Source organism: Bubalus kerabau, chromosome 7 (assembly GCF_029407905.1).
Source record: "Bubalus kerabau isolate K-KA32 ecotype Philippines breed swamp buffalo chromosome 7, PCC_UOA_SB_1v2, whole genome shotgun sequence".
Lineage (NCBI taxonomy): Eukaryota > Metazoa > Chordata > Mammalia > Artiodactyla > Bovidae > Bubalus > Bubalus kerabau.
Window position 1 is genome coordinate 119,862,986 of NC_073630.1, and position 17,726 is coordinate 119,880,711.

Consider the following 17,726-nt stretch of genomic DNA (forward strand, 5'->3'; position numbering starts at 1 on the left):
AAAGCCCAGCTGAGACCCGGGGCACGACACAGGCTACTGACAGAGCTACACCCATGACGGCCTCAGACTAGTCGTGGAGGACCCCTCAGAGCACATTGGTTCACTGCTCGGAGAGACCCCAACACCAAAGCTGGAGGGAAGCATGAGATGACAAGGTCATGAGAAGCGGTATGATGCGGCTGGCCCAGTGAGGGAAGACTGTGCGGTGAGGCAAGAGTGGGCATCACCAAAGCTGGCATTAAAATAAACTCCGCATCAGAATGCACTGTTTGCGTAGCTATTTCAACCCAAGAAAATTACTGTATGAAGACTTATACAGTAGCTACTGGTGGAAGAGTTTGGTGATGTCAAGTACTTTATATAGTTAATGCTTCTCTGGGTGTTACAACAATGTCCCACAAAAAAATAAAGCACTCGCGAGCCCTCACTGGAAGGCTGTTTTAGATGCCAGTGCACGTTACCAGCACACTGCGCCTTTCGTGCAGTTTTTTTTGGACCTCCAATCAAATATGAGATTTTTAATCAAATTCTAACCCTCAGGCATGAGTTGGCACTGAACACTAAAACAAGCCTGTGGCAGAGAGCAGATGTTATGCCTTTCAGAGTATTTTCAAGAGGCAATAAAATCGCCATAAACCAAGAGATTCTGAAGAAAGCAGCGAAACTGTCCAATGCCGGGCCGCTGTGCAGGCAGCGTGGGATGGGCATGGGCTGCGAGGTACTCACTGCCGTTATCTCCTCAGACAAAAACAACTCCAGCTTCTTATCAAACATAATGCTTAGTCAAACATTAAAACAATCACCTCAGAAGCTTGAACACGTTAAAAAACTTAAGAACAATTATTATAAATTAATATACCAACCTGGGAACACTGCAAGGAATTCGTATTACTCCAGAACAGTAAGAAACAAGTTTAAAAGCTGAACAAAGTCTCCCCTTCAACTTACACAGTGACTAAAATACCTAAAGCAAGTTAATATTTTTTCAAGCAGATAGTAAATAAGGCTCAAAGCTGCTGTGCCATATCCGCTTAGGAAACACTCCTCACAGCAGCTCAGCGCTCTGGACGTATCTGGTCAGCAGAAAGTCATTTTTAGGCCCACTCCCTTTAACAAGTAAACTAAATTAGAAACTAAACAAATAAAATGAAAACAGAAAAAAAGGGACAGAGAGAGAGAGAAGGAAGGTGAGGAGGCAGGAAAGAGGAGACTGGCTCCAACTTGGAGCCCGGCCATGTGCACGCAGAGTCTCTGCCACGTGACACGCTCCTCAGGAGCACAGAGGTTGTCTCACCAGCTGTGCCTCAGGAGACACCAGCCCCACCTGGGGAGACAGAACGTACTTCTTGTAAATAAACTATGAAGCAGGAGCCCTTTCACAAGGGAAGCAGGACGGCCCGCTGGGCTTGCGTGGGGTCCCGTCTCGGGACGTCTAGGTTGGTTTCCCCTCTGCTCCTGCGGAACTAACCGCACAGAGACGTGTGCATCCCGGCCCGCGTCCTCGCATGAGGCCCTGCCTAGGCCTCACCTACTGGGATGCAGGGCCCGGTGGACCGTCCAGGGCCAGGGCTGCCCAGAGACGCCTGAGCACCAGGACTGCAGAGCAGCCTCCAAGGCAGCGCTCCTCCTGACACGAAGCTCGCCTCCCAACGACTGGGGCTGGCGCTGGCAGGTGGCCTGCTTGCCCTTGGGCCATGCCGCACCCAGCAGGAGCCAGAGACTCCACTGTGGCTGTCTACTCACATGCAACAGTCCATGCAGAAGGGGGCTGGCTGAGAGCGTTCGGAGGCTCTGGGACCACAGCAAGCAGGGAAGGAGGCGAACGAGAGGGCCAGCTGAGAAGACGCCCGTGAGCCGTGAGGGAAAACTGCTTAAGAAAACACTAGGACTTTAAAGAACATGCCTGAGTTAGCACCTAAATCAAACAGCTGAGCTTATGACATTAAAACAGCAGGCTATGCTCCAACTACATCCGTGTCATGAAGTATTAAAGATTCTTCAAATACGGTTTGAATTGAACGACAGCTCCCACTCTCAGGTTAATCCACGCAAGTGACGTGGTATTTCTGCTGTGCACAGAGTTAGGTAATGCTGGAATTACTGCAGAGGCACAATATATCTTAAGCAGTTTCAAGCAGAGTGTATTACTTGAATTATAGCTGAAGCAAAAGTGGATTTGAATCCAGGCTGAAGAAGGTTAATGAGAAAGGTTTGCCTAAAATCTAGGTCAGAGGGTGAGAGTCCCAGAGCCTCCGAAGCCCCAGCGAGCCGACTTGCTCTACGTCATCTAACTATGAACAGTAAGTAGGCACAGACCAAGCAGTTGGTAATACAGCTTGGCACGCAGACACCGGACGAGAGAGACTGCAGCAAGGGTTTGACGTGATCGTGTGTAATGTTCGTCCACACCTTAGTCTTCGCCTTGGGACTGCTTCCGTTCTGCCCCTCCTCAGAAGCATCGTCGCCCCGGCCAGAGTTCAGCCACCTTGTCTTCTCTCGCTGTTGCTTCTGAAAACTGTGTCTGAGAGGGGAGCAAGTGCCCGAATCACCGTCACTAGCAAGCGAGTAACCTGTGACACTGGCAGGAGCCTCCACATCGCTGTATTTTTTAGATTTCTCTCTCAGAGCAGGGTATCGGTAAGGGTAGCCAGTTCTATAACCCTAGGGGCCGAAAAGAAAGAGACAGTCAATATTCCAGGTCTCAAATCAGTGCTTCACTTGAGAAAGCTGGAAATGCCTATACAAGCAGAGAGCACGCACACCCCATGTACGTGGCTGCCCAGGAGAACTGCAAGTGTGTTCACAGGTACGAAAATGCCAACGGCAGCAGGATTCCCAAGGCCCCAGAGTAAAAAAACCCACAAGTCCATCAACAGTGGAAGGGGTGAACTGCGGTCCATTCACACAGCAGAACGGGACACAGCAGGGAAGAACATGCTATTACCAGGGGAGACATCTGCACGAATCTTCACCAACTCAACACTGATGAGAGAAACCCAATGTGGAAGAATAGCCCATGCGACTCCATTCACAGAAAGAGGAAAACCAGCCTGCGCTGTTAGAAGGAGGGACCGGGGTCACCCCTGGGACGTGGTAAGAGACTCAAAGTGGGGACAGGAGGTTCTGGTGCTGGAAGTGGATATAGGTGCTGCTTCACAGTATGTTCAATTCTTAAGAATTAATGTAGGTACCCTCTTGTTTATATATATATATATATCAAGAAAAAGTTACAATTCAAAAGGCAACCTGGGTTTACCTGCTGTTGGCTACAGAACAAGTTATATTAATCAACGTACTTAATACTTTTTTTTTTTTTTAACCTTTTCAGTTGCAGTTTAAATACTGTGATAATCTTTCAGGAAGACCAAACACCTCAGACAGCTGGTACCTGGCAAAATCACTTCCTCTCTAAATGCAGCAGCACTTGAGTGAGGCTTCAACCCTGGTCTGCTGCACTTCACAGCCCGCAGCCTGCTCATTCCCACCTCTGCAACAGCACCAAGCCCGTGTGCCCTCTGCGTGCTGACCCCACAGACAGCATCTCCAGGCCAGGATGATGCCTCACTCACCAGTCTCCAGAACTGAGTGTCCGGGAGCCTGACCAACACGACAGTGGCCCCAGGGCCCCCACCGCCATAAACCCCTTCCCCTGAGCTATCAGCGGGACCAGGGCCTGCTTCAAGGCAGAAGCATTTGGCCAAGGTGACAGGATGTGCTGCAGGAGAGTGCAGCGCCCACCCTGAGAGGGTCTCCCGGTCCACTGCTGGTGCTCAAGGAGCAAGCTGCCTTGACACCTGAGCGGCAAGAACATTAAGTCTGCCCACCATGTGCAGAGTCTGGAAGTGCATCCTCCACCATGAGAACCTTCTGCTGAGAACCCAGCCCAGGCCAACACCCTGACTGCAGCCCTGGGAGGCCTGAAGCCAAGGACCTGACTCAGCCTGGACTGTGCCTGGACTCCCTGTCATACCTGAACCAGGTGAGGACACTTTCACTGTGAATGATGAGGGGATTCAGGTTTGAAAGGATCACACAGGGCTGGTAGCCAGGATGAGTCAGTGGCTACATTCTACCTGCCAAGCTACTTCAGAAACACTGCTCTAAATGTGGGAATTCTCCTTCCCCTCTGGGAGCTCCTCCTCGTTGGAGGCCGCCTTTATTACCAACCATTCCCTTAAAACAGTCAAAAAACGGTGGTAATGACCCCTGAATGCAGTTGGCCGTTGTCTACTTTTGTTTTGTAACTACACTCAGGAAGATAGGTACATGTCTTCCCTTTTTAACACGCTTTTTTCCCATTTACGAACATGCTTTGTTGAAGAACAATAAAAAGTAACACTGTCTTCTGAAACATACATTTCTCAATTCATTCAGGTTTCCTCTTGCTGAAAGTCAGGGCTCTTGAGTAAATCTTCATGAATTCCATATAAACCATCCAGGACGTCACTAACTTTTATTCTGAGGGGGTGTGGCGTTTTTTTCTTTATTCTTCCCCTTTAAATGCCAGACCAAAATCAGAGCAAAACTCAGACCTCAGATGTGCTGTATGTTAAAAATCGGCTTTATTCCTTCTTTCGAGAAGCTGGTATTATATCTTGATTTTCTGGGTAACAAGTTAGCATTTCTTCTGTGTATGCCAGAAATGTTTATGACCATCATATGAAATATTTCCTACAGTGTGAGAATCTTCAACTATTCTCTACTGACTGAATTATTAGCAAACATATACAGCTGATGAGATGCTAAACTAAAACACAGACTACAGTCAGTGATTGCTGTCCACGTTTATTTCTCATAAACCACAGAGCCTCTAATATTAAGGATAACCTGTGCACATTAAGGGCACCGAATAAATACCCTTGCTGTAATCTCGCTTATCTTCTTTCATCCTTTATCTCTGCCCCCCTCAAATTAGAGTTACCAACTCTAATTCTCTCTCTCTGCACCTTCCAGAATGTACTGAGTGCAAAAGATGTGGCAGGCTGGTGTTCTCTTGACTTTTACTTCTCCCTCCCATTCCCATTTGGCTTGTAGATGTAAGAGCAGGGAAAGGTCAAAGTGCCTGCCCGAGGGAGAGAAGAAGGCATGGTGAGACTGGAGCCCCCACGGCCCCTGCTTTGCCCGGCTCCTCCGGTGCCAGACCCCGGGCCAGATGCCAGGGTTACCGTCCCCACTCTCAGCCTGCTCTGGGTGACTTTCCTGAGACCGCACTACCCTGGCCTGCCACTCCCACTGCTCGTCTCCACGAGCTCGACTCCCCTCCTGTCCCCGTGCCCAGTCCTGGCTCAAGCCCCATCTCTGTCCTTGCAACTGCCATCATGCTCCGTCAGGCACACGTCGAGGTCTGGGCCACATGTGGGATCTGTCTGTCCATTTCCCGACAAGGCCATGAACTCCCCGAGGGCAAGACTGTGTCCCCGCTCACGGCTAGAGTAGACAGTCAGTCAGTGCAGCCCACCCTCCCTGAGCAAACGAGCTCAACAGTCAGGAGTCTGCTCTCCATTCACCACCCTCCTCAGTCACACCCACGCCGTCATCACTGCTTAGCCGTTCACTCCCAGCCCTCCCTTTACAGCAACATTCTCCTAAGTCGGAGAACCTCAGGGAGAAGAGCCTTCTGAGGACACTTAGCACACGCTGAGCCAGATCCATGAGCTGTTCTCTTCAGAAAAGTGAAACTTCCTGCCTCCTGAAGCCGCCCATCCCCACCAAGACCTGGTCCAATGGTGGGAACTCATGTGAAGCCAGCACCAGCCCTTTCAACGGCTTCTCTGCCCCACACGCCCACTACTTTATGTCCATGTGGCCGCAGGACGGACTCCTGAACCCTATCTAAGAGATGTGACGCTACAGCAGGAGAAGGGCCCAGCACCGAGCCATTTGCCTTTACTGAGGTTGCTTAGACCCTAACATTTAAACCGAATGGTGAGATCAGAGACGGACCAGAAAGGCACGGACGGTCCTGGCCCCTCGGCCAGGCTGCCCATCGTGCCCGCGGCTGGGTCTCCGGCCGTGCCCATGGCCATGTTACAGTTGCCTCCCTTTTCCCAGCATAAGCTGTCACACTTTGACCTCTTCTTTGAGGTCACTCTCAAGGGTGACCCTCTACAAAAATTTCCTCTATGATCCTTGCAAAAGGATGACATCCCTCACTGCAACCAGACAGGCCACATCCTGCCACAGACTACTTTAACATGCCTATTAAGCTGAGAGCCCCGTGGTCGCACTCTGTACCACACTGGGCTCCCTGTCCCTTCAGGAGGCAGCAAACGGTCTCCCATGCGATAGATCAGCAGCAAAGTATGTGAAACACAGCAGACAGGCCCCACGTGGCTAGAATTTACTGTTATAACAAACAAGACGCTTGGCTGGCTGACTGATGCAGAAAGGCCCCCTGGACAGCTTGCTTTCAGACTGACGGGTCCTGAGCTGACCCTGCTTCTCAAGGACTCAGTTACTCGGCAAAGTACACTATCCTCTGTGCTACTATCCCCACATAGTCCAAATAATGCTATCTTTAAAAACAAAAGGAGACACGAAACCCTCACCTGTGTATTCAATCACAATTTAGCTTAGAACTTAAACTGCCCTGGTACATATTCATGGTTCTGGAGACAAAGCATTCTGACACTGCCTGAAAACAGTAATTTCATAATACCATTCACTAGCTATAAAAACACCAACATTTGTGCTCTTAGGATGAAAGCAGTATCATCAAGTGGTGACCACATTCTTACCAGATTATCCAGCATTCGCATGAGGGCTTCAAACTCCTGCTCACCAATCTGCCACTTGGGCGGTGATCCGCTGCCTTCCCCTGCCGGGGACCCAGGAGCCCGGGACTTGGCTTTGTACTTCCCAGGATCCAGGAGGACTAAATTGTCTGGCCCTCCCGCACTCGCCAGAGTTCGAACCTTTTCCAAAACAAGCAAACACAACAGTTGGAGTTCCTTACTGATCAAGCAGGTCAGATGACTATGAGAGATCACTTCAATAGAAATGGAGGTGTCAAAAGAAACCAAATCACTGCAAGAATAAAAAATGCAAGATGGAAGTGACAGATAAATCACAAGACTATTTTCAGAAATTTGTCTTTAGCATGAAAAAATACTGGGCACTCATACTTGAAGAATAAATGGGAAAACAAAGCCCCTTCCAAGGTCATATAAAGGAGACTGGCGGCTGCTACTACACAGACATAAGCCGGGCAACAATGAATAACGTGCAAACGGGGAGCTTGGCAGACCTGGCATAAGCAGCACCCAGAGCTGTGAGACTGCGGGCAAAGCTCTACTCCCTGCACCTACTTCTCAAAAGAAGTGCCTGGGTTCAAATGAAAAGACCCATAACAACATAAATAAGCACCTGATATCAGGGCCAGTATACGCTAGCCCTCCATAAATGGTAGTGACTTACGTATTTGAAAAATTAAGTTAGAAATGACCAGACCACATGGAACGGCCACTGCCTACCTGGATCTCACAGGCAACCACAAGGTTGTGGATGTAATAGAAGGCCTCCTCAACGCTCTCTCCAACAGACACAAGACCATGATTCCGGAGAATAAGAACCTACGGGAAGAATCAGGAAAGTTCTAGGGACCAGGCAAGAAGACAGATATGTTTTCTTCTTCCCTCGATAATTTAAATACCAGATTAGATGCCTACTGACCTTGCTTTTAGGCCCCAAATTTTTCTGAATTAAAATTTTTTCTTCCTCATCGACCAGAATCCCATGATAATCGTGATATGCCACTTCTCCAAGGGAAAGTGCCTCCGGGGAGATGGGCAAGAGGCCACACTTCATCGCAGAGACCTAGAGAACAAGAGGCAGCATCAGTGCAGACGAGTCAGGAGTGCACACGGACTGACAACTGGCAAGCGCGTTCCTCAAACTGTTCTTTCAGAAATAAAGGAGCCCATGAAATTAAGATAAGCCTTAAGATTACTTCTGGGTCTTATTACCAATCCATACTTTAAAAAATCAAAGCCACCACTATCAAGGAAGACTTCAAAAAAAATTTCACATCTGTCTGGATTTCTCCCACACTGACTGTAAACAAGAAGTGAGCTCAGATTTAATAGGATTAGTCCCAAAGCTGCTGCAGGGAGAGACAATAGCTTCCTCTAAATAAGGCACAGTGCTGCAAAGAGAAGTTTCTGAAGAGCTGAGAGGTTTTTGTGTACTTTTCACCTTAGTTCGTAGGTGCGACAGAACACCTGAAAATCAGATAAAAGGAAATTTATAAAGGTTTAGGATAAGTATACTGTAAAATTTCTCTACATTAATTTAAGTGAAAAATCTAAGTGTCCATATAGCCCTTTAGTTTCCTTAAATTTTCCAAACTGACGTTAGAATATGCTAATTTTAAATGTCTTCTACCTAGACGAACAGACTCCAGAGATTTAAATTATAACTGTAATAATTTCTTACAGAGAAGTTAATCTAAAAACACAATACCCCCCAAAAAGGCAATATCATTATTTAACTCCTTTCACAGTAACAGTTTTTCTATAAATATTTCATTACAAAGTAAAGTTACTTTGTTAAGTTTTAAAACAAATTACATGCTAGATATTTGTAACAACCACATTCTCAAAGGTACCTCTAACAGTTCCTTTGAAAGCATGGATTTTTCTGGATTGGAAGACCTATATCACTTGGAGAATGATATCTAATAAACTGATGCCAGCATTAATACCTGTATCTTCAAAGTAAAGCAAACAAACTAGATTCTCACATTCACCCATACAAGCAAAGATCTATGACATTAAAACATCCAGATAGAGTAAAATTCAGTATTTCTTAATCAGTGAGGTCATCTGTCAAACAAACCAACCCAGAAAGTCATTAAAATACAAAACTGGTGATAAAAAGCCAATTCCAGCTAGCTCTTGAGTGTTTGGCTCTCACAGGGCTGTCAGAAAGCCTATTTTCATACTGAGGGGTCTGAGGCTTTGTCAGGTGGCTTGTTTGTACCAGAGGGCCCAGACTTGGTCATCAGCATGGGGAAGGCTCCTGGCCAGCTCAGGGCTGGAGCTGAGTCTCCTCTAAGGGCCTGGACCAGTTACATCACACAGCTCACAAGATCTCAGCTCCCCAACCAGGGACTGAACCCAGGCGACATTAGTGAACACGTGGCATCCCGCCCACTGGACCAGCTAGGACCTCCCTTCCCCTGTCTTCTTACTCCTCCTGAGTTACAATCAACCTAGGTTCCACTGACTCCAGGCAGGTTACCTGTGGACCGCTGGCTGGGTTTGTCTCTAAGCCTCAACCTCTCCACCTATACGGGGCTCCTTCCCACAGTCCATCAAGCAGGCGCAAGTCTCCTATACCCTACTAGCCCTTCCACAGGGAGGAGCCCACAGCTCCTCCACCCACCACCCCATCTCCCCCGCTCCTCCTCTCAAGCAAGGAGCCTCCACTCGCTGCTGTCACTCTGCACTTCCCACACAGCCTCCCAGGCACTGAGGTCTCACTTGCCCGCCTCTTTAACACACCGATTCTCTGTGAAGTCTTACGACATTTTCAGATTTATTACGTTTTTCAAAATTAGATAGCTGGGCCTCCCTGGTGACTCAGTGGTAAAGTAAAGAATCGAACTGCTAATACTGAAGACACGGGTTCTATCCAGGAATTCCGATACCACGTGCCTCAGGGCAACTAAGCCTGTGAGCCTCAGCTCCTGAGCCTGTGCTCGGGGCCTGGGGGCCACAACTAGGGACGCCTGCACGCCGCAGCCGGTCTGTGCGCCTCGAGCACGTGCGCCACAGCGAGAGAGGAGCCCCCCAGTGCGACCGGAGAAAAGCCCATGCAGCAACGAAGACCACCACAGCCAAAAATAAATAAAAATAAAGTTATAAAAAATGAAATTTAAAAAAATTAGTAAATGGACCCCTTAAATACATATACATATATATATAATATATATATATTCTCTTAAGAAAGTCACACACAGTAGTAAAAGAGTCTTCTAACCCAACAAGATGAAGGGCACTGACTTGCTGCGACAAGGGAGGGCAACGCGGAGGAAAGGTGAAGGCCTGCTCCCCGAGCACCCTCTGACCTCAGGCTCTGCCAGAGCAGCACACACTCACCGCAGCCCCGGCTGGCGTGTGGATGTGCACGACACACCTCACGTCCGGGCGTGCAGCATAGATGGCCGAGTGCAGTGTGAAGCCAGCCTGGTTCACGCCGAGGTTGGTGCTCCCACGGTCCACTATGTCTCCCTGCAGGTTGACTTTCACCTGCAGTAAGAAAACAGACCAAGTATCATGAGGATTTCAAGTTGTCCTAACTAGAAATTATTTAAAACAAAGTTTAAAGTGTTAATAACTAAAAGTTTTCCTGTGAGTTAATCACACAAAACAGACTTTGCCCTCTTTCTTGAATTTTATATGTCTATGCCCAAGAAGCCAAGGACATTCTTACCAAACTGGATGCAGTCACTTCACTGTAGAGAAGTCCAAAAGGTACAACGAGGAAATGCTCCTGCTCCGAGCTCACTCTGGTCTGTGGGGAGAATTACCAAATTAGCTCAAAAATCCTACTGAAATCATCTGCATCTCTTCCTGTCCATAGACTTAGAAGTTTTCTGTGAACATTAGGTGTGCTACACAGGAATGCACTTAATTATAGGGCCTATCACAAAGCTAAGAGGTGATCTGAAAGCTTTCTATTATTACGCTGTAGTAGCTTATTAGATATATAAAGTGTGCCTTGATTATATTCATGATAATTAACCTTATGGAGAGAAAAACCTATAGGCTACCAAACCAGTACCATGTATAAAAAGCTGATCTCCTCAAGAGTGTAATAATGAAAACCAAGAGTTACTTTTTTTTTTTTCAAGAGTTAATTTTAAAACTCAAAAAAAAAATTTTAAGTACTCAAAACCTAGAGGGTAGCGAACAATCATAAAAATCACAAATAAGAGGAAGTTGTTCCTCTGCTTGATGAAGAGTTTCTACACATCGCACCCTCACTCCTCAGGTCTATTTCTGCCTTCCACAATATAGTTCTCTTTCAACAATTCATTCAATACAGAGCTATCACATATGATGGATTTGTGCGAGATGCTAGTTATGTAGTTAAGAAAGGGAAAAAAAAACGAGTCCTGTCCTAAGAGAGGAGAAAAAAAGAGTCCTGTCCTAATGAAATGTAGTCTAATTTTTAATGATTTGGGAATAGACTCAACAGACTTCGCAAACCTACTGGGATGGAATACATTTACTCCTGGGCCAAGAATTCTAACTAGCGTCAGACAGACGGAATTCAGTGGTTGTTGGAAAGGCCTCACGGCATTTGGCAAACTTCCTCATGAGCACAGTGACTTCTGCAGGGGCCCAAACAGGAACACACGTGGGGTCTGTGTGGACAGTGGCAGCGACGTCCTCAAATGGCCCGCCTCGCTCCTTCACTCTGCAAATAGTCCTTGGTGGGCTACAGTCCATGGGGTCGCAGACAGTCAGAATGAAGTGACTTAGCACACACGCACACCCTTTTCTTACTGATAGTTCTTTATCTAGTCTGGATACTAATTTTTTGTTAGCTACCCGTGAGGCACAAGCAGAAGATATTAAAAGAGGTGGCAAGAATACACAGAACTATACAAAAAATATCTTAATGACCCAGATAACCACGATGATGTGATCACTCACCTTGAGGCAGACATCCTGGAGTGCAAAGTCAAGTGGGCGTTAGGAAACATCACTATGAACAAAGCTAGTGGAGGTGATGGAATTCCATCTGAGCTACTTCAACTCCAAAAAGCTGACGCTGTTAAAGTGCTACATTCAATATGCCAGCAAATCTGGAAAACTCAGCAGTGGCCACAGGACTGGAAAAGGTCAGTTTTCATCCCAATCCCAAAAAAAGGCAGTGCCAAAGAATGTTCAAACTACTGCACAATCGCACTCATTTTACACACTAGCAAAGTGATGCTCAACATTCTCCAAGCTAGGCTTCAACAGTACATGAACTGAGAACTTCCAGATGTTCAAGCTGTATTTAGAAAAGGCAGAGAAACCAGAGATCACATTGCCAACATCTGATGGATCATAAAAAAGGCAAGAAAGTTCCAGAAAAACATCTACCTCTGCTTCATTGACTATACTAAAGCCTTTGACTGTGTGGAACACAACAAACTGTGGAAAATTCTTCAAGAGATGGGAATACCAGACCACCTTACTTGCCTCCTGAGAAACCTATATGCAGGTCAAGAAGCAACAGTCAGAACTGGACATGAGACAACAGGCTGGTTACAAATTGGGAAAGGAGTACGTCAAGGCTGTATACTGTCACCCTTCTTATTCAATTTATATGCAGAGTACATCATGCGAAATGCCAGGCTGGATGAAGCACAAGCTGGAATCAAGATTGCCAGCAGAAGTATCAATAACTTCAGATATGCAGATGACACCACCCTTATGGCAGAAAGCAAAGAGGAACCAAAGAGCCTCTTGATGAAGGTGAAAGAGGAGAGTGAAAAAGCTGGCTTAAAACTCAACATTCAAAAAACTAAGATCATAGCAACCTGTCCCATCACTTCGTGGCAAATAGTTGGGGAAACAATTAAAACAGTGAAAGATTTTATTTTCTTGGGCTCCAAAATCCCTGCAGACGGGGACTGCAGCCATGAAAGTAACAGATGCTTGCTCCTTGGAAGAAAAGCTATGAAAAACCTAGACAGCACCTTAAAAAGCAGAGACATTACTTTGCTAACAAAGGTCCGTATAGTCAAATCTATGGTTTTTCCAGTAGTCATGTATGGATGTGAGAGTTGAACCATAAAGAAAGCTGAGCACTAAAGAATTGATGTTTTTGAACTGTGGTGTTGGAGAAGACTCTTGAGAGTCCCTTGGACTGCAAGGAGCTCCAATCAGTCAAGCCTAATGGAAATCAACCCTGAATATTCATGCATTGGAAGGACGGATGCTGAAGCTGAAGCTCCAATACTTTGGCCAGCTGATGCGAAAACCTGTCTCATTGGAAAAGACCCCGAGGCTGGGAAAGACTGAAGGCAGATGGAGAAGGGAACAACAGAGGATGAGATGGTTGGATGGCATCACTGACTCCATGGATGTGAGTCTGAGGAAGCTCTGGGAGATGGTGAAGGACAGGAAAGCCTGGTGTGCTGCAGTGCATGATGGGGTCACAAAGAGTCGGACACGACCAAGCAATTGACAACCACCAGCACCCGTGAGACAAAATATTCTAGACTGTAACCTTTATTTTCCTTCTTTTTATGGTGTCTTTTAATGACAAGGAATTTGTTTAACATAGTCAAATTTATCCATCTTTTCTTTTATGATAAGTGCTTTGGTGTCGTAAGACAACTTTCCTTCGGTCAGAGGTTAAAAGTCAATTTTTTCATTTATATTGATCCTAACCTGGCATGCTGAAGTCCATGGGGTCGCAAAAAGTTGGACACAGCTAAATGACTGAACAGCAAAATTATTAAAGTATTATTTTTCACATGTAATCCTTACATCACTGGAATTGCTTGTTAAGTCTATACTGTATAAGGGGAAAATCCAGTACAACTTTCCCACTCTGATTTTTCAAGCCCGTGGTGCCTGCACCAATCCTAGCCTGGTCTATCCCCTGCCGATCTGCAATGTCAACTCTTGTGTGTCTGCTTTCAATAGACACAGATCCAGTTCTGGGTTCTGTCTCACTGATTAATCTGTTTTTTCTCTTGCCTAAAGAACACTATTTTCATTATCATCATAAGTTTGACACTTGATAGGAAAAAGCACGTTATCTAGTTCGTCAGGACTGCTTGTCTATTCTAGGCCTTTTCCCTACACATAACTTTTAGAAGCATGATGTCAGGTCCCACATTAACAAAAATACTACACAGCCAGTTGTAATCACTTCTTTTCTCTTTGTGTGTGTGTGTGTACAGACACATAATTCATATAGCTATAAACAGTATACATTTTATACTTTCATAATATTCATGTTTTCACATGGTCTTTATAATTGTTTTTCGTAATATGTAATAGTCTCTCAAATTGATGTTTAATAACTGAGCCATTTCCCACCGACTGCAGGATATTAAGACTCAAATATACTTTTAATGTTTTCTTCCTCTTTTAAAATTCTGGCTGTGCAGCACACAGGCTTCTCTCAATGCAGTGTGTGGCTCTCAGGGTGCAGTGTCTGGGCTTAGTTGCCGTGTAGCATGTGGGATCTGAGTTCCCCAACCAGGGATCGAACTCGCATCCCCCACATTGCAAGGAGGATTCTTCACCACTGGACCACCAGTGAATTCCCCGTGTTTTCTTCTTTGACTTCTTTCCTAACCATATATTTCCAAGAGTGAGTTCAACAGATCTACACATTTTAATGGAAAAAGCTTAAAACATACAATTTTCTGAATTGCAAACAAAAAGGGGAAAATGCTCAACACTAAGCCCCAGAATGAAAAAAAAAAAAAAAATTAGACATTTCAAAGAAAGTTTTCTAGTCCCCAGTGGACTAGCACTGGTCTCACTTCATGTCTCCCACAGTTAATACCCCTTCTCTGTGCACAAGGAATGAATGTTAACGTCTTTCACTCAAAACCAAATACACCTGACTGTTTCCACCCGCACCCTGAAGCTCCCCACCTCAGAGGGTTAACACAGCGCGTGGAATGCAGGATGGAGGTGAACCCAGCACTCCACGGACACCACGAGGCATTCAGGGACAGAAAGGCCCTGCCATCAGCTAAGTGCCAGCAAGAGAGGAAGCCCAGCTGGGCCATCCTGGTTTTTGACACCCTCCACCACCCCACCAAAAGCTTTTCTAAATCCAAAGCAATCTTAAGATAGCAATGTAATTCAGACAATCATCCCCAATCCTCTAACACCTGTTAGCACTTTTAAATCCCTTTAGCGGGAAATCTCTATTGCCCTCTTTCAGAGAAAGGGCACAATGACCTCTGAGCGCATTTGGTTGTACTGATACTGTTAACATGTCTTTTCTCTTAAATCTGTGTATGAGAATACCTAGACTTTGAAATAAAAAAAGGCATGCCATAAATAGTTAGAAAAACAAAAACCTTCTTTCTTAAAGATCCTATAGCTCACAAGCTATAAGAAGTATTTTTTGGTAACTTCAATTTCTTTTTTTACTCAGTGTTAAGTCCCAAACAGAACACTTATAGAAAAGTTAAACAACTAATGTTTTAATTCTGCCAAGTCCTAAATAATTAAAGGGGGAAAAGGAGCAACTTAAGCAAGTCACACTTATTTAGACGGCATTCACAGCAGGACGAGCAGTGAACAGTTTAAAGCCCAGAGGATGGGGCGGCACTGAGCCAAGGCCACAGCTCCTACTAGTGCAGTGACGTTTCCAGGGGACTAATTTCTAGACAACCATTTAGAAGTACATCTCTACACAAAGCATTTTGTCAAACATGATTAGTCACAGAGGCCAGCAATTTCCACGCAGGCACAAGTAAGAGAGCCGGCACTTGTGGGAGGCTAACTGGATCCACTGATCAAACACCAAAAGATGCCGTGGAGTGCCTGTTTCATAATTTTACTGAAGCAGAATTTCAGTTCAACTGCAGATTTCACTGCATCATTCCATCTGAGAGTTCACCGCGTTCCTTCCTCCTGTGCCCAGCACAGGAACTGGTCCCAGGGACACAGCAGAGGCCCCCGTCGTGGAGCCGATATAGACGCACAGACACGGACGACTAGCGAGCAGTGTGGACGCAGTAACCGCCGTCAGGGAGGCAAAGCGGGGGTGCCAGGTGGAGGAAGCACTGCGCAAGCGTGGCAGTGTGGCTACAACAGGGCCAGATTCGCGTGGTCAAAGGTTCACTTTGCAGCAATGCAAAGAACAGACACGGGGGAAGTTGCCTCAGTTTCTCTGGCACAGATCCCTATCGCGGCCCAGAGGCACAGTGCCCTGCTCACAGAGGCGGGCCTCAGGCCACCACCATAAAGGCTACTGTTCTCCAGAGTCGAGAGTGGAGCGGAGGGCTTCTCTGACGGTCCAGTGGCTGGGGGTCCACACGCTGAGCCCCCGTGCCACAATTACTGAGCCTGCGCTCTGGAGCCGCAACCTGAAACCACTGAAGTCCGCACGCCCGTGCTCGGCAGCGAGAGAAGCCACTGCAGAGAGAAGCCCGCACACTGTGACTTCAGAACAGCCCCTATACTCCACAATGAGAGAAAAGCCTGCATAGCAGCAAGGACACGGTAAAGTCAAAATAAATAAATAAATATTGTTTAAAAAAAAAAAAGAAAAAAATGCAACTATTAAAAAAAAAAGAATAGAGCTGAACTAAATACCAGTGGTTATGAGACCACAAGTAAAACACACCTACACACATGTTAAGTATTGTTTCCTGAGTGTGTTAAACATGCAGAAAAGGGTAATCTAAAAACCTGTTAATGCCGGTTATCTCAAGGGGTTAAAAGTACTCAGAGGACTATAACTTCTTTTATATCTGTGTGAGGTACATTTGCCACAATAAATATATATATTTAAAATATTCAAGGAAAGAAATTATAAAAAACAGACGAGATCAAGTGGTTCAAACAAAGAGATCACCTCCACAAGAGAGACAGGAAACAAAAGAGAAAAGGGGAGGGAAAGGGAGGGGATGGGAGAAAGCCAGAAACCTCACAACACACTGCTGCTGTTCAGTCACTCAGTCCTGTCCACCTCTTTGCGACCCCATGACTGCAGCACACCAGGCTTCGCTGTCCATCACCAACTCGCAGAGCTTGCTCAAACACATGTCCATTAAGTCCGGGGTGCCATCCAACCATCTCATCCTCTGTCGTCCCCTTCTCCTCCCGCCTTCAATCTTTCCCAGCATCAGGGTCTTTTCCAATGAGTCAGGTCTTTGCATCAGGTGGCCAAAGTATCAGAGATTCAGCTTCAGCATCAGTCCTTCCAACGTATATTCAGGACTGACTTCCTTTAGAATGGACTGGTTGGATCTCCTTGCAGTCCAAGGGACTCTCAAGAGTGTTCTCCAGCACCACAGTTCAAAAGCATCAATTCTTCAGTGCTCAGTTTTCTTTATGGTCCAACTCTCACATCCATACATGACCACTGGAAAAACCATAGCTTTGACCATACGGACCTTTGTCGGCAAAGTAATGTCTCTGCTTTTTAATGTGCTGTCTAGGTTTTTCATAGCTTTTCTTCCAAGGAGCAAGCGTCTTTTAATTTCATGGCTGCAGTCCGCATGTGCAGTGATTTTGAAGCCCAAGAAAATAAAGTCTTTCACTGTTTCCACTGTTTCCCCATCTATATGCCATGAAGTGGTGAGACCAGATGCCATGATCTTAGTTTTCTGAATGTTGAGTTTTAAGCCAGCTTTTTCACTGTCCTCTTTCATAATGCATTAGGAATCTAAAAAAAGTAGGAAGCAATGGAATTCCAAGCCAGGAAACAAAGTCTGACCTGTAGGTAGGAGTCAGGACACTGCAACAGGTGGTCAGGAACAAACATCAGGAAAGAGGTGCCACTTTCTTGGCAAGACGACATGGTCACTTGTGGGGAGAAGGGGTCAGGAGGTTTGAACAAAGGAAAAGACAGTGGAGAAACCTTAGTGAGCTTGTAAGAGAAATGTCCAATAGCTGTCAGATAGCAGTGTGGGTCTACTTGAGCCTGAGGTTGTAAACCTATGGAGAAAGCCAGCAGGCTCTGTTTTGAGGCTCTCAGCACAACCAGATCTGTCTTCTCAGGTACAGGGAGGAATAGCACAG

The 17,726-nt window shown here is 46.1% G+C and overlaps 1 protein-coding gene across 8 annotated transcripts in view; it reads right to left on the reverse strand.

The window, feature by feature from the left end:
- The window catches only part of ADD1 (adducin 1), a 90,836-nt gene that overhangs the window by 13,386 nt on the left and 59,724 nt on the right, over positions 1 to 17,726 (reverse strand). For 4 of the 8 annotated variants that reach the window (XM_055589244.1, XM_055589243.1, XM_055589248.1 and 1 more), the window contains exons 5-10: positions 10,435 to 10,515; positions 10,101 to 10,250; positions 7,672 to 7,815; positions 7,473 to 7,571; positions 6,738 to 6,914; positions 2,410 to 2,661 (exon numbers count right to left, since the gene is read on the reverse strand). In XM_055589244.1, the coding sequence (XP_055445219.1) occupies positions 2,410 to 2,661; positions 6,738 to 6,914; positions 7,473 to 7,571; positions 7,672 to 7,815; positions 10,101 to 10,250; positions 10,435 to 10,515 (903 nt within the window). Of the gene's footprint in view, positions 1 to 2,316; positions 2,662 to 6,737; positions 6,915 to 7,472; positions 7,572 to 7,671; positions 7,816 to 10,100; positions 10,251 to 10,434; positions 10,516 to 17,726 lie in introns of all 8 variants that reach the window. The other 4 variants (XM_055589242.1, XM_055589241.1, XM_055589245.1 and 1 more) reach the window with 1 other exon arrangement.